General features: G+C 39.0%; 3 protein-coding genes and 1 long non-coding RNA gene across 4 annotated transcripts in view; all 4 read right to left on the reverse strand.

Moving 5' to 3' along the window:
• LOC146694334 (dehydrogenase/reductase SDR family member 11-like) overlaps positions 1-24,862 on the reverse strand; it is a 122,514-nt gene that overhangs the window by 75,712 nt on the left and 21,940 nt on the right. The window lies entirely within an intron of this gene.
• LOC146694340 (uncharacterized) lies at positions 2,427-6,518 on the reverse strand. Its single transcript, XM_085430489.1, has 2 exons — positions 5,762-6,518; positions 2,427-4,809 (listed from the first exon to the last, which is right to left on the reverse strand). The coding sequence occupies exons 1-2, from the start codon at positions 6,501-6,503 to the stop codon at positions 4,283-4,285; spliced, it is 1,269 nt and encodes a 422-aa protein (XP_085286615.1). The 5' UTR covers positions 6,504-6,518; the 3' UTR covers positions 2,427-4,282.
• LOC146694341 (uncharacterized) lies at positions 8,832-12,658 on the reverse strand. Its single transcript, XM_085430488.1, has 2 exons — positions 9,175-12,658; positions 8,832-9,014 (listed from the first exon to the last, which is right to left on the reverse strand). The coding sequence occupies exons 1-2, from the start codon at positions 12,586-12,588 to the stop codon at positions 8,904-8,906; spliced, it is 3,525 nt and encodes a 1,174-aa protein (XP_085286614.1). The 5' UTR covers positions 12,589-12,658; the 3' UTR covers positions 8,832-8,903.
• Positions 16,584-24,414, reverse strand: LOC146694342 (uncharacterized). Its single transcript, XR_014914880.1, has 5 exons — positions 24,005-24,414; positions 22,365-22,395; positions 21,383-21,414; positions 20,231-20,257; positions 16,584-17,214 (listed from the first exon to the last, which is right to left on the reverse strand). It is a non-coding gene; the product is annotated as an uncharacterized LOC146694342 (long non-coding RNA).

Genomic DNA, 24,862 nt, shown 5'->3' on the forward strand with positions numbered 1-24,862 from the left:
TAAATACACATTCGTTAACCGTTTATTAATAGGACCTATGAGCTCAACGGTAATTAATTAGTAGTGGAAATAATTTCTGGCAGCATTACAGAAATGTAGCAGTGACAATAATATTGTATGCTGTAATCGCACTGGACAATTAGTGATACAAAACAACAGTTTTATCCTGTGAATAAAAGTATATGTTTTTGTCAATGTACCATGGTAATAACAGAAGCGAAACGCAATATTGTGTCAGGACAATTTACTATTTATGCACAATAAATAAAGGAGCATAGCGCGACAATTTCTGTTCAGCGCCAGACTTGTAACCTATATCACCAATTATGTTAAGAAAAAGGACGTATTAACTACTACAAAACTCTGATCTTTGTGGGAATGCTTGGAGCAGACTAACATGTGAGCTGGAGTGTTCTGGGACATTATATTTGGTATATCCAGGCCATCCGTCGGCTCTTACTTCGGAAACATGGCTTAAAAAATTTCTCTTCAACTACGTAATCCGATAAAAAAAAACGATCTCTTTACCCGTCGGCTTTCCATGGCTGTCATGCGACCAGCTATTGCAGTTAATAATACAACAGCTTCTTGGCATTTTTTGGGTTTCTTTTTATCGCTAGTACCTCTTGCCACAAGTTCCCAGAATCCTTTGCGGTTTTACCCCTGAATGGCGTCACATTTTCAATCTTTATCCTGGTGGGCCGGTCTCTAGTCAAAATGCCCGGGCCGATTTTTTGTCCCAGTCCAGCCCTGCACATACACAGACAGTAAAGGGAACAGGAGCTGTTGAGAGTCTGGGCTTGGTATATGTAGGTCAGTTAAATTAGCTGCACCTGCTGTAGTCAGCCCTTACACACACAGACACAGAGAGAGGTGTGAGTTTTCTTCAGTGTATTTCTGACATTCAGGATTCCCCTCGAACAAATGGCCATAATTTCCTAACCGTAGAGGCTAGAACGGTCATTCAGACATCGTTTTGTTCAGAAGAGATGGGGGAATCTTCAGGTCTTCATAATTCAGAGATAAAATATAAATTATTAAAGATATATGACTTGTAATACATTGTAACTGAGTAGAGGCGAAGCAAAAACTGCCTTGACTTGCTCTCAAACAACCTTTGGTTACTCTAAATCTATATGGAGCATCAAAATCATTCTTTCACCGTAAGAAACAGCAGGCTTTGGTGAACAGTCATGGAAATTTTCAGGGCTCTGTGGAAATCCATCAAAAAGATATGATGAGAGAAAAAAGTGCCTCATTTCCAGAGTTTGAAATCTGATGAAATCTGAGCGAGGGACAAATTTCCTTCCCTCAAACAAGTCTAACTCATCTCAGAACGGTAATAGGTGAGAAAATAATTCTTGAATTGTGAGCATCAGGAGTGTCTGAAGATATATCGGGACAAGCCTCATGTCTTAACTTTGCTTCGTTAAGGAGATATGACGATTCGAATATGCCTCTCATTACAGAAATCAAGCGGTGATTTTGAACAAGCTCTCCATTGACTTTCTATGGAGAGTTTTGCGACTTTGTGTTGGTCTGAGGAGATTTGCCAAAATTCTATAAATCCCACAACAATGATAGTGACATTTTCGGAAACCCAGCAAAAATACCTACGTTTTGATGTATAATTTGTGGAAGTTGAGTGAAGATTGAGCAAGTAGCAAGAAGTTGTTCGGACATGAAGAGAAGACTGCAAAACCTTCAGTGGCAGACTGGAAGCCAAGTGCATAGCAACCATAACAACGCATGTATTTTGTGAAAAATCACAATTTTGCAACTGAAAACTTTAAGAGGCATAAAGGTAAAACGGTAAAAGATTTGAAAAAGCTGAATCATACCTGAATAGCCCAATAATTTGAGAACATTTTAAAGTTTGAATGGTTGTTCTACGTGAAAATATGAGGAAGTAGTTAAGTTTCAGAAACAAGCAAATTTTAGCAGAATTGCAGAAGTTTCCCATTCATTTCAATGGGACAAATTAAGCTTAATGTTTTAAAAAGTATAATAGTGAAAAATACCAAAAGACATAGCAGGAATTAGCAGAAATAGCAGAATATTTTAAAATTTGAACGGTGAAAATCGGCTGAAAATTGTGGAAGTAGTTAAGTGCCAAAAGTGTACGGAAGTCCCAAGAGGAACTCAATAGTGTGGATGCTTAAAGCATCCACACAATAATAATAATAACTAGAAAAATTTGCATTTCCTGCGAAAATGCAGTGTGGATGCTTAAAGCTGAAGCTGTATGCAAAAAGTAGCTGAAAAAGCTGAAATGTTGCAGAAATTGTAAAAACTTTGCAGAAGCAAAAGAACTTTTCTAAAATGTAATAACTTAGCAGAACTGCAATCACTTAGAGGAAACTGTAAAGCTGAAGCTGTCTGCTGAAAATACTTGAAAATAGCTGAAGAAGCTGAAGAAATCAAAGTCAGTGTTTAAAAAGTTGTTGAAATTTTAATAACTTTGCAGAACAACATCAAGTTAGCAAAAATGTAATAACTTAGCAGAAATGCAATAACTTAGAAGAAACATAACAATTCAGCAGAAATGTTGTAATTTACCAGAAGCTACAACTTAGCAGAAATGTAATAATTTAGTCAAAAATTAATAACTTGGCAGAAATATTACAACTTACCAGAACTGCTATAATTTTGCAGAAATGTAATTATTAGGAAAAAAATGTATACAGATAACAGCTGAAAACGATGACGTAACCTCAAAGTTACTTGTTTAACTGTGAAAAATGACCAGAAACATTAGAAAAGAAAGAAAACCAATTCAATTCAATTTATATAGCACCAAATCACAACAAAAGTCACCTTAAGGCGCTTCATAGATACAGAGAAAAACCCAACAATCATATGACATATGACCCCCCCTATGAGCAAGCACTTTGGCGACAGTGGGAAGGAAAAACTCCCTATTAACAGGAAGAAACCTCCAGCAGAACCAGGCTCAGGGAGGGGCGGCCATCTGCTGCGACCGGTTGGGGTGAGAGAAGGAAGACAGGAATACCAGCCAGCAGATAAACTGATGTGAAACAAAACCAAGGTAAAATTGCAGAATTTACACAGTTGGTGAAAGGTAAAAATGGCAACAACAACCCCCAAACAAACAAACAAAAAAACAAAAACAAACAACATTTAGTTAATAAGTGCACAAGATGATTCGATGATAAATATGGTACCAATCTACAAAATACTGTCGAAATGAAGTCCACATTGTGATATATTTCAGGTGTGGAGAGTCACAGAGCTAAAACAATCGATGTGCATATTTAAAGAATCAAATAAAGAACATTGTTGTGGAATAAATTACAGTGAATAATAATCACTGCCCTGCGTTAGAGAGTGACTTATGATGATGTATTAATTGGCTTAACTTTACCTCTAACAGCTTTTCACATAGTGCTGTGACCAGGGTGAAATCCATCATAAAGTAACTGTAAACAGTAGAACCATTAGCATGAATGTTATGCTTCTACTCTGATCAAAACTCAAGTCAGCTGTGTGACCTGATATAAAATGATAAAGAGGAACACATATAAATGACCTTTATGAACTTTTCAAAATGACTTTATATGTCTGACCCATTATCTATATATATTAGAGCAGATGTGGAAAACCATTGTTAGACCTACTCTATACTAACACAAACAAAGTCAAAAATTCATTGCTAGTGTGACATGTGGTCCTTTTTGCCTTTGACCAATGATATGCTGGTTACTTGGACCAGTTTAGTATTTGCTGTCACAGAGGAATGTTAACCATAAATCCAAAAGACAAAACTGAAAAAACATGTTAATTGCAAACATGTTTTTGCTTAGTAAAAGGATTGAAATTACATGGAAACTGTCACCTTAAAGCCTCATTGTAAATATCATCACAAACAGATGTTTTCCACACGGTTAACAAAGCTCCACCACATCCAATCACTGCATATAAATCTAAAAGAAAACAACAACAAATAAAATGTAATTAACACAAGTGAAGTCTAAGGAGCTTGGAAAGAAAAGCGTCTGGACTTCTTTGAGTTCCTTGAAGACGTTTCACCTCTCATCCGAGAAGCTTCTTCAGTTCTAAGGGTCAATGGTGGAGAGTCCCAGATTTAAACCCAGTGGGAGTTTCCCCCCAAAGAGGGACAAAGAACCCCCTGATGATCCTCTACCTAATCACATGAGCCAAGGTGTGAAAGTGGGTGTGGGTCCCAATCAGCCAGGGTTTCGGGTGAGCTCATTGTGAAACCTGGCCCCACCCTATCATGTGATTTCCTGAGGTCAGGAAATCACCCACGCCCACTCCCAGGATGTGAGTGGACGTTACGGTGTCTGGAGAGGGAACTCAAAACTGGATTATAGATGGCAGACAGTTGGTGTCGTAAACCACCGCCTCTGTTCAAAGATGGTCGCTCACAGTGGACGTAAATGGCTTCTTTCACTCCTCCATCTGTCCAAAATGTGAACATTGGCATCCTCAAAGAGTGACCTTTGTCCTTTAGATGCAGATGAACTGCTGAGTCTTGTCCTGTGGAGGTGGCTCTTCTATGTTGTGCCATGCGCTGGTGAAGTGGCTGTTTGGTCTCTCCGATGTAGAAGTCTGGGCATTCCTCGCTGCACTGTACAGCGTACACCACATTGTTAAGTTTGTGTTTAGGAGTTTTGTCTTTCGGGTGAACCAGTTTCTGTCTGAGTGTGTTACTGGGTCTGAAGTACACTGGGATGTCGTATTTGGAGAAAACTCTCCTGAGTTTTTCTGATACACCGGCTACATAGGGGATGACAATGTTGTTGTGTCTGTCTTTCTTATCCTCCCTCGCTGGTGTCTGATGTTCTTTTCTGTGAAGCTGGAATGCAGGCACACTGGACGAGCTTGTTCTAAAAAATACAGAAAAAGGAACATTTTATTTGTGTTAAGGCCTAAAAACTACAAATAAGTTATACAATGAACAATATTGAAATACCTTATAGGTGCTGTGGGCCACATAACCAGAATCCAGAGCAATCTCACACTCCCATGATGGTGAGGAAAGACATGAGCTCTGCAGGGAGGTTTGAATGTCTCAGTTGGGACACTGAAGAACTCAGAAGACAGCAATACCTGCACAGAGAGACAGAGTAGAAAAAGCATAGATATGTAATCTATAATGTCAATTAAAACTCAAAAAGTGTCAACAAGTATAATCATTTGAGTGTGGAATTATTTATGCAATAAACAGGATTTTAATTAATTGAATTAAAAACACTGACATTTTTTATCAAAGATAAAGAATCATACCTCTCTCTGCTCTGAGGATCACTGAGCATCTCTGACAGGAAATACAGTTTCCTCAGTATGAGTCATCATTGATGGTCTCAGAGGTTGTAGTGTGGCAGCATGATCAGGCAGGAGGTCAGGTGATGGGTGTGTCATCTTCTCCATTGAAGACACACTGGTATGGCAGTTCATAACACAGCAGTCTCCTTGTGGCATGTGGTTATCTGTGCAGTCCAGCACTGATGGATCAGGTTTGGCTCAGCAGTTTATGAAGATGGTGTTAAGATGTTGTTGTTTCAGCTGAGGATGGTGAAGTTTGAAGGTTTTGCCACAAAGGAGACTGTGCCGTTTCTGAAAAAATATATCTAACAAAACAAGTGCTTTTAACACCACCCACCCAGCTCAGCCCCCAAGTGTCTATGTAATGCTGGTATGGGGTGTCGGTTACTAAGTCTAATTAGTACATGGGGGATGACAATGTTGTTGCATCTGTCTTTCTTATCCTCCCTCGCTGGTGTCTGGTCTTCTTTTCTGTGCATCTTTGCTGACTTTATAAACGCCCAATTAGGATAGCCACATGTTTTAAGTGCTTCATTTACATGTTTGTGTTCCTTCTTTTTCCCTTCAGGCTTAGAGGGAACATGTTCTGCCCGGGGGGGTGTCCTAATTACTCCAAGTTTGTGTTCCAGAGGGTGATGGGAGTCAAAGAGGAGGTACTGGTCCGTGTGTGTGGGCTTCCAATAAACTTCAATGTTGAGGTTGCCGTTCTCTTCAATGTGCACAGCACAGTCCAGGAAAAGCAAACAGTCGTCCTTTGTGTCTTCCCTGGTGAACTTGATGTTTTTATCCACGGCGTTAATGTGCGCAGTGAAGGATTCCACTTCTTGAGTTTTGATTTTGACCCAGGTGTCGTCTACATATCTGTACCAGTGGCTGGGTACTCTTCCTTTGAAAGAGCCAAGAGCCTTCCTTTCCACTTCCTCCATGCAAAGGTTGGCTACAATAGGTGACACGGGGGAGCCCATGGCACAGCCATGTTTTTGTCTGTAGAAACCCTCGTTGTATTTGAAATATGTAGTGGTAAGGCAGAGGTCTAACAGTGTGCAAATCTGATCGGGTGTGAAGTTGGTCCTGTCTTCCAAGGAGCTGTCTTCTTGTAGTCGTTTTCTGACAGTCTCCACGGCCTCCGTAGTGGGTATGCAAGTAAAGAGAGAGACTACATCAAAGGACACCATGAGAACCTTCACAGACATAACACAAGAGAAGACTTTTGATTTAATAACTAAGCTTAAAATAAATGTTACCTTTGAATATTTGTGGGAAAAATCTGATGCTACCCCAAGAATACAAAGCCACACTGGAAATGATGACAGGCTTGCAGCCCTCTGTCTTCCTGGATGAAGTGCCTGATCAGTAGCAGTGAGTTGACAGAAGTCAGTGTCTGTAAGAGTGGTCAAACACTGATACTCTGTCCACTTGCGTAGAGTCTAAGAAGCTGGAATGCAGGCACACTGGACGAGCTTGTTCTAAAAAATACAGAAAAAGGAACATTTTATTTGTCTGTACAAACCCTAAAAACTACAAATAAGTTATACAATGAACAATATTGAAATACCTTATAGGTGCTGTGGGCCACATAACCAGAATCCAGAGCAATCTCACACTCGCATGATGGTGAGGAAAGACATGAGCTCTGCAGGGAGGTTTGAATGTCTCAGTTGGGACACTGAAGAACTCAGAAGACAGCAATACCTGCACAGAGAGACAGAGTAGAAAAAGCATAGATTTGTAATCCATAATGTCAATTAAAACTCAAAAAGTGTCAACAAGTATAATCATTTGAGTGTGGAATTATTTATGCAATAAACAAGATTTTAATTAATTAATTGAATTAAAAACACTGACATTTTTTATCAAAGATAAAGAATCATACCTCTCTCTGCTCTGAGGATCACTGAGCATCTCTGACAGGAAATACAGTTTCCTCAGTATGAGTCATCATTGATGGTCTCAGAGGTTGTAGTGTGGCAGCATGATCAGGCAGGAGGTCAGGTGATGGGTGTGTCATCTTCTCCATTGAAGACACACTGGTATGGCAGTTCATAACACAGCAGTCTCCTTGTGGCATGTAGTTATCTGTGCAGTCCAGCACTGATGGATCAGGTTTGGCTCAGCAGTTCATGAAGATGGTGTTAAGATGTTGTTGTTTCAGCTGAGGATGGTGAAGTTTGAAGGTTTTCCCACAAAGGAGACTGTGCCCTATCTGAAAAAATATATCTAACAAAACACGTGCTTATAACACCACCCACCCAGCTCAGCCCCCAAGTGTCTATGTAATGCTGGTATGGGGTGTCGGTTACTAAGTTTAATTAGTGCATCAGAAAGCGGGGGCTACACCTAAAGCCCACACTTTCTGATGTCTTTGTTTATTAGCAGCTTTTTCCAGCTGCTCAGAGCATTCTGACTTGGCCTTTATCCACCCAAACCCAAACCCACCCGGATAAAGGCCAAGTCAAACTCACACACCATACCAGCATTACATAGACACTTGGGGGCTGAGCTGGGTGGGTGGTGTTAAACTGTAGTCGGGAACTTTCAGAAAACTATCCATTTACTTCTACATCAGTTTTTATACACATTCTGTAAGCTGTACTAATGTTTTTCTCTACATAATGTATCATTATAGACATCTCTGGTAGCCTAAAGATAGTTTAAAACTTTTGACATTTTTTACCTGTAAAACATGATAAGCAAAAACTCATTCATCACAAAAACTTTTGATTCTACAAAATCTACTATAATCAAGAAAATATAATTGTCTGTATTTATTCGTGTATGTCATCATAATATATACCTGCATTTATCTGGGATTTATTTATTTACTATTTCATATTTTAAAGCCCTTGGAGGGGAAGATCTCGTTTGTTGAGCTACATACGTCATAGTAAAAAGATTTAGTCATTTAAAACATGATGTTGGTTTATCAAATGTTGCAGCACATTTCAGATCAGAGGTGCATGATAGCAGATGTTCTCTGCTCTGCATGAAGTTCAGCAATAATTTGGTGAAATGATTAATAACATTGCAATAAGAAAGGGTCTTCTGACAGACAGAGTAGGGAAGACCCTTTTTTCAATGAAAAATCTTTTTCATGCTCTACAATCAGTAAACTCTGTAACAAACATGATCTGTAATTGTTTCAAAACTCACCAGACGACTTCATGATTGGCTCGAGGACAGGACACAAAAGACAGGGTTGTGGTAACTGTAATATGATCTCAGAACACCTGAATACAGACATTTCTGTGGCTGAGAAATAAAAATGAGGTCAAGCAGGGTGTTCTTGTCTGTAGTGGCAGAAGTGATCAGCTGTGAATACCCTCTCGACTGAAACTGCTCCAGAATCTGTTTTCTTCCACTCTGCAACTGGTTCTCATTAAAATCTCCACACACAATTATTGGGTGACAGTCCATTATTTCAAGTGAATCTAAAAGACTTACCAGGTTTTGCATGAATGGTGTCAAACTGTAGTCAGGGGGTCTGTACACAACAGCAATGAGTGCAGGGAATGGAGCCTGAACCTTCAACACTAAAAACTCAAGATCAGTGACATTATGCAGATACTGTTTTACCTGAACCTGAAAATGATTCCTCAAATACACAACAACTCCCCCACCACTTCTGCTGGCCATGTGAGGAAAGTTTGTGTAGGACACATGTCTGTTGCGTTTGAACATGGTGTAGCCGTCCAAATGAAGACTGTCTGCAACAAAGGAGCCTTGAAGGTGAGACTCAGTGAGACACAAAACATCTGCTAAACACATTTCATGATGACTCTTGATGTCACTGATGTGAGATGGCAAACCCTCTGTATTGTGATGGATCAGTGTAAGAGTGTCAAGTCTGCTGGCTGTTTCTCTGACCTGAAGAAGAGGCATCATTTCCTCAACACTGGCTTGTCTCATGGTTTGGAGTGCTGCAGTTACCTCGGGATTGGCGTAAATCTTTTTCTCATCCAAGTCCTGCAAATAGAGTCCACTGAGAGACGTCACCCTGCTGAGAGCAACGTAAGCCATACCTGGTTCAAAAATGTTCTTCATTGAAACTACAGCTGTCTGTGTTGTAAGACCCTGAGTTTTGTGAATTGTGCAGGCGAATGCTAGCTTTACAGGAAACTGTCTGCGTACTGCTCCTTTAAACTTCAGACTCTCCTCTGCTCTCTCAATGTAAACAAGATCATCAGATGCTGCATTAGCACTGCGGTTGTGTCTCATAGGCTGCCGGTTGTCCATCCTGAGCCCCAGTTTAATTATGTGTCCATCATTTTCAGATCTCACCACCTTTACCAGTATACCAAAAGCACCGTTGACTAAACCGTTTAGTGTGTCCAAGTTTCTGGTCAGCATGACTCGAGCTCCTTCAGCAACATTCAGAGTGTCAGGTAAATCATTTCGCCCACCTGTAAATGGTTTGTCTCTTCGTTCCATTCTGCCTGTACATTTATCCTTCTGGAAATCGTCTGCATTGATTATTATGATGTTTGAATGAAGCTTCTTCAGGGTATCTGTGTTGTGGGATTCCACATTCTTGTTGGTGGCATAAATGTGTAAGACCTCAGTTGGACATTCTTCTGGTGCAGTCACAGCCTGTGACAACAAATCTCTGTCGCACTGAGAAAGTTCATCCGTCTTTTCTTTGACTCTAATCCTGTTCAGCATCTCTGCAAAGGCCACATCATCTTTCTGACGCATGATCTCGGTTAGAGTGATCATCTGAAAATGTTCCTGCCATAGGTCAATCTGTTCTGGATCGTAAACACAGAGAGGTTTAGACTGTCGCACTGGTGGCAGCTGGTAAAAATCTCCAACAGCTAAAACTGACATTCCACCAAAAGGTCTCTGAGTGCCTTTGATTTGTTTCAGTCTTGCATCCACATAAGCAAAAAGGGGTTTTGAAACCATTGAAATCTCATCAATAACAATAATTTCAGCATTCATCAGCTCAGATCTGACTTCATCCAGTTGGTTACCAAGTCCTTGAATGGGTGGTTTCAGACTCCTGGGTAGTTTCAGTAGAGAATGTAACGTAGAGCCACTGATAGAAAAAGCTGCTGTACCGGTAAATGAAGTCAGTAAAACAGTTGGATTTGATATGTCAGCTTCTTCTGCATTAGCAGGCAGTCTGCTCAGGATCTTTGATGCTTCAGAATGAATACACTTAATCAGATGTGACTTTCCAGTTCCTGCACCACCGTTGATATAGAAGAAAAATGGATCTGGGTTCAAACCACAAACTCGCTGAATACACCAGTCTCTTATGGCATAGAACACGCAGGCCTGCTTCTGGTTCAGATTCTGATACATTACACGTACCACGGCTGGATCTACTGCAGGTTGTTCTCTGATGGCTCTGATCTTTGTTACAGCATCAGACTGACGACTGTAGTCGGGAACATTCTCCTGTTCGTTCTCATCATCAGAATGTCTCTCAGGAAGATTCTCATCACATTGCAGCCTCACAACTTCAGATTCAGGAGCAAGATTACACCATTCATCAATCACAACATCCCTATTTTGTTCAAACTCTTCCAGTGCACTCTCAATATCCTCAGAGTTCTTCTCATACTTGTCTTTATTTCTTTTCACAACCCTTTTCACAGACTCACTGTGGTCTGAACATGGAAGTCGTACAAAACCTGAGTTGTAGAAGGACTGATAGGTTTGGAACCCTTGTGGTTTCAGTTCCTGCTCTGATCTGTGTGGAAGGTAAAGTCTCAACAGTCGACCATAATATTGCTCAGGATCTTTTTCCTGTGAACAGTGGTAATACCTGATTATAGCTGGTTTATCATTCTTTCGCCTTTGTACAAATCCAAGCTGGTTTAGAAGAGGAAGCACATCTTTTCCTTCATTTGGACCACTCACCAACCTGCACAAGGCAGCAAAATCAGCCAGTGACATTTCCTCATATTCTGGGGTCTCAGGTCTGCATTTGTATTTATCACTCAAACTTGTCATCCAAATATTACAACTGTCATGTGTTGTGCTTTCCAGGAAGCTCATGGGGCGACTCATTTTTACTGGGTTATCATCTGTTGGTACAAATACAACACTGCGGGAACATTTTTTCATTTTTAGGCCACAGACTCGAGTCACACACTCCTGTGCGCTGATTTCTCTCTTTTTTGAGTAAGCCTGCATCACAGCTCTCATTTCATCACATTCATTGACGGTGTTCTTATCAGAGTTGTCAATAACTGTCTTCAGGTATTCAGAGAGGCCAGATTCTTTCTTTGTTATATATTTACAGAGGTATTCTATACATGAATAGGCATTCAAAATGAATGAGACATCTAAATTAGAGTTCCAGGCTTCAAGCAGGTCTGGGTTGTAATTGTTGATCCAACACTCATTTGGGTCACGTTTCAGAATCAGAGCTGTTTTCTTGTTTATGTCTTGGAGGCACTGTTCATACTCATTCATTGTCAAGTTGCATCGTGACAGAATCTGCTCTATGGTGAGGGAAGCAGCTTCAGGTTCCTTCAGCAGGTTCAACAAAGGTCTGAGTTTGGCTTTTGCAGCTTCAGTGTCTGAATCCTCATCCTGTCTCACAATCATTGTTCTTGTGGCTGGTGGTTTGGGAAACCCAAATCTACAACCAGAGTTCACACTCTTAAAGCATGTCTTTGTGTGGTTTTTGCTGTGCTTTTGTAGCTCAGTGACTTTTTTGTGCAGTTCAGGTTGTTTTTCTGGATCAGGGAGTTGAGCTGAGATGTATCTGTCCACAAAGTCACAGACAGTTTGGTCATCATCCACATCTGCTTCTACCTTTTCTCGAATCCACAGCAACATGTGTATATGTGGACTACCTCTGTGCTGGAACTCAACTCTGTAAAAGTAATCAATGATCTCACCAAGGGGCTGTGCAGGAGAAAAAAGCAAATCTCTGAACAAAGCCTCAACACGTTTATCAAACATTCGCATGGTGGTTACTGGATTTGATCTTAGAATTTCACACTTTTCTGACCAGTCCAGGGCTTCAAAATCAACCTCTTCACCTTGCTGTCTCTTTATTGCTTGAATCACTTCAGGCCATCTCATCTCAGCAGCAGAGAAAGTGACAAAGAACTGAGGTGTTCCTATTTGGCGAACCATGCTGAATAGATCTCTGGTAGTTTTCTGCCAGTAAGCTGGAGTTCCTCTGAGTGGCTGCATAAATCTGATTGCATCTTTATTTCTTACCAGCTTCTCTACTTCTGTCTTACTTTGTAACATTCCTGATGTGATTTTGCGTCCATCTTTGGTCATAGTTTTACCTTTCCTTAGCTGTATTGTCATGCTGGAATTAGCCAAGTGTATTTCAGTGACAAACTGTGAGAAAAACAGGTAATTTGTGTCTTTAGCAAATCTTGCATCGATGTTGAAAAGCCTTGACTTGAAGTAAGCACTTGGTGTGAGTTTAAGACGTCTCTTTTCATCCAGTGTATTCTGACCAGTAGGAAACTGCACAGGAAATGCCATGGCTTCCAAATGAGGAGTTCTGAAGAAGCTAACAGGATTGTTTCTTTCTGCAGGAGCCACACAATATGTGTTATCAGTGAAACAGAGAATCTCTTCTGAAATGTCTACAGGCTGCAGACAACTTTCTAGAGCAAAACCTCCATTGTTCAAATCACTTTCTGGTTCATCTGGATTTTGTTCCTCTGGTTGTTCATCACAGGATTGCATATTAATATCTTGGTCACTTTGAGACTCACTTTCACACAAAAGGGCATCTTTTTCATAGTTGTCAATTTCCATTAAATCTGCTTCATTATAATCATCACTTGCCATGCTGGCTTCATCACTGCTGTCATCATCAGGTAACGTTGGATCACAAAGCAATGCATCATCTCTGATAACAATATCTGTGTACTGTGGATGAATTTGTTTCAGTTTACGCAGAGCTTGAATGAGTTTAGACCAGGTGACAGTCTGGAACAGCTGATGGCCTTTGTAGCACAGTCGTCTTTTCAGCTTTATCCTCATGATCTGTGATTGGCTTCTGATCCTCGGTAAACTGTCAACTGTTTGTTGGACTTCAGATGGTACACACACCACATTACCACGTATGAGTCTCTGTCTCCCCTTTGGAAGAGGAATAATCTTAGCAAATGGTATGCATTTGGCAATCAGATGTCTCTCCAGAATGTTGAGATCACAAAGTTCAGCTGGAATATCCTGCAGTTCTAAACCATTAACAGCAGCAAGCCTGGGCATGCATCCACTTTTGAGGGAACTGTGACACGTGTGACAGATATACTCTTTTTTTCTCTCAACAGGAAAGCTGCAGTGATCATTACATGCTTCATCACACACATGAACATATTTACCAGTTAGACACTGATGAGCTACAGTCTGGTGTTTTGAGTAATTTTGTCTTTTGCAGATTTTTACCTGATTAGGAAAAGAAGCTTTTAGACAAACAGTACAAACATAAGATGGTGCTGACTTAATGTTTGATCTGAAACGAGATATGGCCTCATTCATTAAAGTGTTCTCTGGATGACACTGTAAAGTCTCAGCTGGTCGATGCATCTGGCGATATTTCCGTTTTATATTCATTGCACATCTGATATTATGCATCTGTCTGAAAGAAAAACCGTTCCAATATTTTACTCTCATTCGTTCTCTCATATTGTCCTTGTGTTGTTGCTGAAATTGTTTTTCTTCTCCATACCGCTTAGTCATATAAGATCGTTTTTTCTGTTTAAAATCTTCGCTTTTTTTATATAGGTTATATACATATGACCTCATGTAAGCTTTATGTTTCTCTCTGAATCCAGCACAAGTTCTGTATATTCTTCTTATACGCTCTTTCTGCTTATCTCTGAATATGGGAGATTCTCTATACGTTCTTGTTATACGTTCCTTCTGCTTATCTCTGAATATGGGAGATTCTCTATACGTTCTTGTTATACGTTCCTTCTGCTTATCTCTGAATAGGGGATTGTCTCTATATGTCCTTATGACACGTTCTCTTTTTCTCTCTCTAATTTTAGCACTTTCTCTATACATCTTTCTCAAATGTTCTCTGTGTTTCTCCTTATAGGTAGCATTTAATTTATACAGCTCATTTTTGTACAGACTCTTTTTCTGTCTGTGATCAGGATCATTACACTTCTTAGTTGAGTTTTTTTTCTTTGTCTTGAAGCTTTCATCAAACCTGTACATCTGCCTTTCTTTCGTCTTCTGATTTTCCTTTCTCTGTGGTAGCTTTTGTTGGGTCAATAATCTTCTCCTCATTTTTTGCCTTTCATGTTTACTATATTTCAGCAGTTTATCTGAGAGTTCCTCTGTTATCTTAGTTGAACTGGAGGCACTGTTTGAATCATTCTGAGGAACAGAATCTGATGTTACCTGAGTGTCTCTTACAGAAGATGCAGAGGTTTCTATTTCTAAATACTCAGAAGGAAGATGGTTGTTTTCAGTAGCAGCTGTCTCATTTGAATAATCCACTCTGGATGATGTCACTTCAGTCGTTAAAGTGTCTCTCACAGTCTTCTGTGTCTGGTCAGTAGATCTTTGGGAGTTTATTTCATGAACGGCTTCATTTAAAGCTGGTGCTGTAACAGTTGTAGCTGTTGGTCTGTATTCGGTGGTTTGATTAGCATCTCTTTGGTCAGCAGCGTTTTCACTGTGAAACTCGATGGGCTGTAGTTCATAAGTGCAGCTTGGTGCGATGCTGAACATTCTGTACAAACGTTTGATCCTGTCAATCATGTCATTAAGACGTGTGAATTTCAACATAACTGCAGTTCCACCACTTACACTTAGCGACAATGGCATACCAGTAGACTTACGTGGGTGAGGGTCAAAATATGCATATTCACCTGAAGTCAGCCTGCTAACAGCGATGACTGTTCCTCCCATGACTAGCAAAGCATAGCGAACGTCTGAAGCCAAACACTGTAATCCCTGTTCAAGGCTCGGAAAGTGATCTGTACCATCAAATGTGCCGTAATGAGCAAACTGAGACATGTCGACTTGATACTCGTGTCTGCGGCTGGTAACAACTGAGGGAAGTTCATCGCAGGCTAGAAACACACTGTTCACAAACCTCAGTCTGGCATCTGAATAGACGGCATGGCCTTTGTCCAACACACGGTTTAGATCTGCTCTGGTAATAAATTCATCCTCATGTAAGAATGACAGGAAAACCAAACTGTTAGCCATGCATTGCTGATTCCGGTACTTTCCATACCTAGGAGCGGCCTGGCTTCGGGAAGCACAGACGCTACTCACTCGTGGACTTTCACTGTTTGTAACCTGTACATGAGACTGTACTGGAGCGTGTCCATCATGCTGTGTTTGTACAGTTAGCTGGGGTTTAGTCTGGATTACCTGCATAACTTCAGGCTCTGGGACAGACACTGAGGGAACACTTCTCTTTACCACATCTGCATAAGACACTGTGGCTGTCTCTTCATCATGCTGTGTTTGTACAGTTAGCTGGGGTTCAGTCTGGATTAGCTGCATAACTTCAGGCTCTGGGACAGACACTGAGGGAACACCTTTCTTTACCACATCTGCATAAGACACTGTGGCTGTCTGAACACTGCTCTGCACTTCAGTGCTGGGAAAAGTTGAAACACACACCTTTACCTGCTCACTGCTCTGAGAAACATTCAGCTGTTCTTTCTCCTTCTGACGTCTAAGCTTCTGAGACTGAGACCTTTGACCTTTTCTTGGCATTTTGCTGAAGTACAACCTGGAGCTTATATGTGGTTATACACAAATGTAAACAAAACTGAACCTTGAAACACAGAAAAACGTATAACTCCTCAAATTACTGTTAAATCTGAGAAATGTACTATTATATATAAAAAGCTGATTTTCTACTCCAAACTCAAAATAAAGGAAATTCAAAGTTCTCTGGAAACAATTTGATCCGTTTTATTGTAGCTCTTTTTGAAACTGTATAATTTTACTTATATTTTTTTAACCAGACTGATAAATAATTACAACTTCTGTAAAATGATATGCAGAATAAATCTCAACAATCAACAGGCTATATTAAAAGTCTTAGCTCTTAGGGGAGTTTATGTAAATCTTTCAGATATCTAAAATTGAAATCAAATATATGGAGCTTTGGTGGTGTGGTGATAAGATGACTGGTGATGAGGATTCTCCAGCTGGATTTTCTGCAGCAGTCAGGAAACAGGAAGTCCTCAGGCGCTTCTCGATGACAATACTAACTGAATACTTACACTGAGTGACAAAATGGGTTTGTCCTTAAATAATAGTACTATAAACTTGCAGTCAAATGTTATAGCCAATGAAACAGACTAACAGACTGGATCTAATTTATTATTTATCTGAATGTATGTATTACAAAATAACCAGATTATCTTATTACAAATAAACTTATAAAAAGGTGATATTTTATACAATTGATCAAAGTAAGCCAAACTAGCAGTCCAAACTAAAGTCTAATGCAAAATTAAAATGACAAATGTAGGGCTGTGTAAGTAGTTTCTACTATAAGTTCTACTGTACTGTAATTCTACTACTGTATATTCAACTTGTAATTTCCAGCAAAATGACTGAATGTGAGAGAGTTTAAAGACAGGAAAGAAAGAGCAGTGAGAGCAGAGATCTCTCAGAATTCTGTAACAGATAGATCAAGTTCTGGTAACTTGGATTTCTGAAAATTGGATTCTGAAAGGATTCTCAAAACTTGGATTCTCAAATTAGATAGAGCAGTAGAGATAGAGGGATACAAGATGGAATGGCTTTCAAATTAGATAGAGCGGTAGAGATAGAGGGATACAAGATAGAATGGCTTTCAAATTAGATAGAGCGGTAGAGATAGAGGGATACAAGATAGAATGGCTTTCAAATTAGATAGAGTTGGGAGAGTGATAGGATAGACAGAATTGCTTATAATGATAGAGAGAGAGAGGATCTTCTGCAGCAGGTCACCTGTAAGACACAAAAGGACTGGAATTAGTCGTATTTCCAATATGCTTGGATTTACCATATTCTTCAGACTATATGGCACACCTAAAATCCTGTCATTTTCTCAAAAATATACAATGTGCCTAGTGTATCGATTCTGGTTATGCTTACTGACCTCAAACGGGATTTCTGTGGTACACAGCGCTCAAAATTCTGTGAAATATTTTAGTAATACTTCGGTAAGCTACAAAGCTGCGCTGCTTGATGTATTGTCAGAGCATTATGGCTACCATAGTCAGGACCCTCGCAGAGTAATTCGTACGGTGCTTCAACATAACATTATGGTGTGTGTACAAGGACCTGGCACGTGCTAAGAGACATGCTTATGAAGCAGATTTCAAACTGATCAACCCATGAAGAGTTTGATGGATTTGTAGATGAGGAATGAACTGAAAAAGTGAGTGTATTGTTCTGTATTTTATGTGTTACAACTGAACAGTGTTGAGAGTTGTTGTGAATGACTTGAATAAAGTTGGACTTATCTGACTGTTTGTTCGGCTTAATCTGCCTTAAAAACAGGCTTGTTTATTGACATTATGCCTTATAATCTCAAAAATACAGTACATGTAGGGCTTTAAATACTAAAGACTTCTACAGTAAATTATTCGAGTGAACAGAATGACAATGTTTAACAAATGATGGTGGAACTGTTATAAGGACATTTTTACGTTCTATTAAAACAATAAACTAAGTCTAAACTCAAACCAAGACGTGCTGCTACAGTAACTTACTGTAAATATTATATGGTCCAACAAAACCAACACACTGAGGTTAGAGCAGACAGTTTCAGGCCACTCTGTATGAATTTTGGCAAAATGAGAAATTTGGAGACAGCTAGTTTCTACACAGCAGTTTCTACATATTTCAGTCACATTTGGGGCATGTTTGATACACAGCAATAAGCACTACACTAAATCTATAATAAACTTATCATAGCTGATATAAAGGCCTAATTACCATAATTTAGTATGATGATAATTTCTTTGTAGATCATTTCATGATAAAAAGAACAGAAGTGAGTGCTGTATCTGAGCTGTTGCATGTAAGATCTTTGCTGGACATTCCCACATTTCTTAAACAAACAAACAAACAAACAAACATGACTTTCAGACAGTTCATCTTTTGTAAATTAGGGCAGGATTATTTTCAAAAAACAGCCTTGATAAAAATATCAGGCCACTATAAAATGTCTTATGTTTATGTTTTCATCCCACCTATATTTTGCAAGTCATTATGACAAATTACAAAAAGCAGTTTTTAGGCAGTGATTTAAGGGAAGAAGCTTTTGAAATCCACCATGCCCTACCACCAGTGGTCTCAAACTCTGGTCGTTAAGGCCTGGTGTCCAGAAACTTTTCTATGTGTCCCTGTTGCAACACACCTGAATAACATTAGTAGGTCATTAGCAAAACTCTACAGAACGTGACTGCATGCTGAGGTGGTAATTCAGCCATTTGATTCATGTTATAGCAGCTCATGAGTGAATGAACATGATGCAATGAAAGTACTTTTAGAAGTACATTTTTCCAAACACTTAAATTACTTAAATTTGAACAGTCTTCGGGGATGCCACTTCAACACAGTCAAATTCTATACTCTCACTAATGACCTACAAATGTTATTCAGGTGTTTTGTAACAGGGACACGTGGAAAAGCTTCAGGACACCGGCCCTTGAAGAGTGGAGTTTGAGACCCCTGCCCTATGTGAATATTTAATTGTCCCTAAACTGCTAGTCGTGAGCTGCTCTAATGTGAAACAAACACATATAGTTCTGTAAAGGTTTACAAAGAGATTTCTAAGGATCTGGAGACCCCAGAAAACAGAAACCCTCCCAGACGTTGTAGCTGAACAGGCAAAAACAAGTTGCCTAATAATATCTCAATGATAACCAAGAGCTGTGCTGACTAACTGCACTAAACTGAATCATCTATAGTGAGAGAAAAACACCAGCATTAAAGTCAAACATGGTGCTGTTACTGTGATGTCCCAGAGTTCCTTTACTACTTCAGGACCTACATCAACTCATCAGGTCCTGGGCTTAAGTTTAATCACACTTAGGATCTGAAGCACACAAGCAAGTCCAATTGAATGAATGAAACAAAACACTTGGTGTAAACGAATCAGTCTGGACTTTAATGAAATTAAGATACTTGGTATGACTTGAAAACCCTATCCATCCATCCATCCATCCATCCATCCATCCATCCATCCATCCATTCGCTTCCGCTTATCCTTTTCAGGGGGCACTGGAGCCTATCCCACCTGTCATAGGGCGAGAGGCAGGGTACACCCTGGACAGGTCGCCAGTCTGTCGCAGGGCCAACACACAGGGACAGACAACCATTCGCACTCACATTCATTCGCAGATACACACCTAGTGACAATTTGGATTATTCAATTAACCTATCCCCACAAGCTGCATGTCTTTGGACGGTGGGAGGAAGCCGGAGTACCCGGAGGGAACCCACGCAAACACCGGGAGAACATGCAAACTCCACACAGAAAGACCCCGGCCTGATGTTGGAATTAAACTCAGGACCTTCTTGCTGTGCGGCAACAGTGCTAACCACCGTGGTACTTGGTATGACTTGAAAACCCTATATTGGGCCTTAATTAAGACTTTTTTCTTTTCTTTTTTTGCCTGTCCTGTTTGGATCTAATTAAGACAATTCTGAAATTATAGTGGACCAAAATCAACCAGTGATGTAAACCAGTCATTACCAGTTACTGTAAATGCTTGATGGTAATTGTTGCTATCAGGGCATCCACAGCTGGGTATTAGAGACCAATATGTTTTTACATTAGACCAGGTTGTTCTGGTTCAAAAATGAAATCATCACTTTAAAACTGCTTTTTGTATTTATCCAGGTCATCCTTGTTAGATGATTTGAAACATGTGAAAAAAAGCATAAACAAAATAAATCTGCAAAGAAGAAAGACCTTTCTCAGCACTGTACCGCAGACAAAACCTTTACTTACCAGACTTGCGACGATCAGATCAGTATCCTAGAGAAAGGAAACAACACATCAGATCACTGTTTAATGACTTACACTGTTGAACCTCTTCACACACAATCCAATTTACTGTGACATGAAATAACTAGTAAGATCCTCAATTTCTTCAAGCCTTTATGAACTCACTGTAGTCTAAAGAGGACAAACTTCAGTTACAGAGTCTCACAAGACGATAACATGTGTAATAAAGGCATGCATACTACAGAAGTGCAAAGAAGAGGCACCAATATTTGTTGGTACAGATTATGGCTTTTTAGCTCCATCATTTTCTATCACAAGTCAGTGCTTAATAAAGTGTGGAAAAACCACAACTGTTAGAATCAACGGAAAACCTCATTAGGTTTTAGTTCTGATCTGAATATGTAAATCCTAAAATACATGTCAATTCTGACATGTTATAGTAACAACAGTGGCACGCCATTTTTGCAATTAATTTCTTAAAAATTATAATAAAAAGTCCTTCCATTGTACCTGTTGGCAGGAATCTTTTTGTATTTTGCAATATTTCCCTTTTATATATAATTTTCAAACACATTGTATCAAGCAACTTATTAAGAAACTGATTTAAACTTAGTGTACATAAATTACACACAGGCTTTAACATACACAACATTGCCTACTCACAACTCTGGTTCTCTTAGTCTTTTATTATTGCTTAAATGTTTAACGTACCACTTCTGTTCACTCAGTCAAAAATACTTCTATAGTGGTCTGACTTTAATGTAATACATAAGCAGAATATGAGTGAAGATATAAATCAACAACTGTGGTGCTCTTAAGTGTTTAAGCTACCACTTACACTAACTCACCTAAAATGCGTTCATAGTTATGTCTGCTAGGTAAATCCATAAACAAACGGAGAACATGAACAACTGTATAAAAACAGTTGTTTGTGTTCAAACATAAAAATCAGACACAAATGGCCTGTTAAACTTCAGGGACAGTCAGAGGTCATGTGTGGGGCCTTTGCTGCTACAAGGTATAAATTCTGACCATTTGTTTTTGCCCATCAGTAAATGGTAATGTCACAAAAACCAAACTACGTTAGGTAAGTTGCTAAACATGTTACACAGTGACAATGTCATATTACTGCAGTTACAATTGCTGCTTACTTACCAGCAAAGGCAAAACCGAAGTTCTGTTTCACTCTGTAACAAAAGAACAAAAATACAGAATCAGACAACTGAAATCAGCATCAGAGTCAATACTGCATCACAATCTGTAGTGAAAAAAAAAATCTGTTAAATTCTTTGTTTACAACAGCTTTACTATAAACACCCCATCTTCTCTTTCTGCACCTTATTAAAGATTTCTGTCTTTATTAAGGTGATGTGTCGTTTTATCCATCTGCAATTCCACAGAAATTCCTCATGAACGTAAAGCTCTAATACTTTGGTGCTATTACATAACACAGCAGATACCACAAGCAATGATTTGCTCGCACTGCACACTTGATCAAATGATAACATCACAGTTTCAAAGCGTGCAACAATCACAAATAATACTTGATACTATAAATGCTTGATGGTAGTTCTTCGTATCAGGGCTTCCACAGCTGGGTATTAGAGACCAGCATGTTCTCACATTAGAACAGATAGCTCTGGTTTGGTTTTCTCTGCTTCATACGTGAAATCATCACTTTAAAATGCTTTTTTGTATTTATTCATATCATCCCTGTTAGATGATTTGAAACATGTGACAAAAAAGCATAAACAAAATAAATCTGCAAGGAAGAAAGACTTTTCCCAGCACTGTACCTCAGACAAAATGAACTCACTTTAGTCTAAAGAGGGCAAAATTTAATTGCAGAGTCTCAAATGGCCTTAACATGTGTAATAAAAACAATAATTACTACAGAAATGCTTTGATAAGCCTTTAAAATTAGACATAAATGGCCTATTAAACTTCAGGGACATTTTTAGGGACACTCAGAGATCTAGTGGGGGGGGGGCTTTACTGCTTATAAATCCTAAATGTGTTTTTGCCCATGAGCAAATGGCAAGATATCACAAAAAGCCAAACTATTGTATGTAAATTGCTAAAAATGTTACACAATCCCAATTTCATATTGCTTCAGTTACAATCACTGTTTACTTACCAGCAAAGGCAAAACCAAGCTTTATTTCACTCTGTGTAACAAAAGACAAAGAACAAAAATACAGGATCAGAAAACTCAAATCAGCATCAATACTGCATCACTCTCTGTTGTCAAAAAGATTCACTAAACTTCTTTGTTTACTACAGCTGGAATACAAACAACAACTCTCCTCTGTTTTCTTTGGTCTACATCTCATTTAAGATTGCAAAACACTCATACATGAAAAACTGCACGACATATTTTTAAGGCTTTAATATTTGAGGTGGTCTGCATTCAAATTCTACTTCCTAAAATATTACCAACTGCACATAGTATCATAGTAAATATGCTGTAGTTTTAAAATAAATATCTATGTACCATACTAATAATAATATACTGCCATATTTTATTTATGTGAAGGTGGGCTGTTGTTTATTTCATTAATTTCCCACAAAGTGAGAATTTAAACTGTGCTGCAGATTTAGGTTGGCACAAACAAGCCTTTGTTAAACAGTTCTTAAAAATTAAAGTCTACATATTAGGAGTTCTTATTATTCTTGGGCTATGTCCACACGTACACAGGTACTTTTGAAAATGGAGATTTTTCTATCCGTTTGCACCTTTCGTCCACACTTAAACGGCGTTTTCGGTCACTGAAAAACTAAAAACGCTTGCCAGAATATTTTCGAAAACTCCGTTTTTGCATTTATGTGTGGACAGGGAAACGGAGAAAACGCAGCGCCTTTTTTGACGTCACACTGTGCGCCACGTTATTGTTTCGGTGAAATGCATTTCTACAATACGGTTACTGTTAATTGTTCTCTCTGCAGTGTTTAAATGCTTACATATGCGCACACAGTTACTGTCCCCACACAGATATGACTCGGTTCTGCTTCTATGCCCCATCTTTGTTTACCATTTCCCACCGAGGCTTCTAGACTTCTGATTGGCCAACATTTCTACACGGTTAGGAATATAGCGCCACCTGCTGCTTTGGCATGTTCCTAGCAGCGTTCTCCTTCATTTCTGCATTTATGTGTGGACGGGATTGTTTTTTAAAACAGAAACGGAAAATCTCCGTTTTCAAAAATACCCGTGTATGTGGGGACATAGCCTATGTTTAATCCTCAGTTTCTCCCCCCCTCCTTTGTCTTAATTAACCCACAAGACCTGCACACACGTGACTCTTTTTCTCCCGTGTTCGGTCAGAGGCGGTAAAATGGCTCCTTTGATCTTGCCGACAGCTGACACTGAATCTAAGATGGCGGTTCGTTAAAAACTTTACAGCATAAAGAATGAGGCTGTTTTAACCAACTGATTTGTGAAGAGAACTAACTGCACCTTATGTAACAGACTGACAAACACGAACACACCAAATGTAATTAATAAAACAACACAATAACCGTGGTTTACCGTCAAATCTTCATTTCACACTGGGCTCAAAGGAGCGCTAGGCATTAGCATCGGGTTGTTAGCTCATCAAACACTCCTTTTACATACAAAAATGACAAAGTTTCACTAAGAAAAAGCAACCACTGTGTTACTCTAATATGAGTTATACCTCGGTTGGCTTTATAAATCACTAAAAGAACTCGTTAAATCGCACAAACAGACTATAAACATTTAGGAGAGAAGAGGAGAAGCAGAGCAGCTGCACTCACCCAGAGCGGACTCAGCGAAGTGTGCGGAAAGGCGGATGTCCGGCAGTCAGGTAAAAGATGAGGCGTTCACGGGTAGTAGGAAATTCCAGTATTACACACAATGGGCATTGTAAACATCAAAAATGTAGGTGATTTTAAATATTCTATACAATATTTATTTGCTACAGAAAAAACTCGCAGAACTTTAAATCTATAACTTGAATAAATATTATTAGAAGGCTCTACTCCTGAACACCAACACCAAAGAGCTGAGTTCACCAGACCTGAAAAAAACAAAACAACAGCCAGTCCAGGACAGTCAGTCTGCAAAGATGTTTTAAAGACAAATATATATATATAAACATTATCCATTAAGGATTCCCCTCAAAACAAATGACTATAATTTCCTAACCGTAAGGGCTAGAACGGTCACTGCACCGTTTTGTTCAGAAGAGATGGGGGAATCTTCAAGCGTTGACAATTTATCATTAAAATGTGAATTTTTAGAGATATATGACATGGATGACTTGTTGACTTAGAAGCCACGAATTCCCCAATATGCAAATAGTATGATTAAGCATTAGTAGAAATACTATGTTTTAGCACAAATAGTATAAAAAGCAGAAATACTGTAATTTAGCAGAAATACTATATTAGGCACAAATTCTATGAAAAGCAGAAATAGTATGATTTAGCAGAATAGTAATATATAGAAATAGTATGATTAAGCATAAATACTACATTTAGTAGAAATACTATGTTTTAGCACAAATCCTATAAAAAGCAGAAATACTATAATTTAGCAGAAATACTATATTAAAATTAAAAATGCAAAAGACAATAAATGTCCCTAAGGACCTCTGAAGGTTAAACACAAAT

Source organism: Copadichromis virginalis, linkage group LG14 (genome assembly GCF_057382275.1).
Source record: "Copadichromis virginalis isolate Kocher_CV1m ecotype Utaka linkage group LG14, C_Virginalis_male_GT1.1, whole genome shotgun sequence".
In the NCBI taxonomy this organism is placed as follows: domain Eukaryota; kingdom Metazoa; phylum Chordata; class Actinopteri; order Cichliformes; family Cichlidae; genus Copadichromis; species Copadichromis virginalis.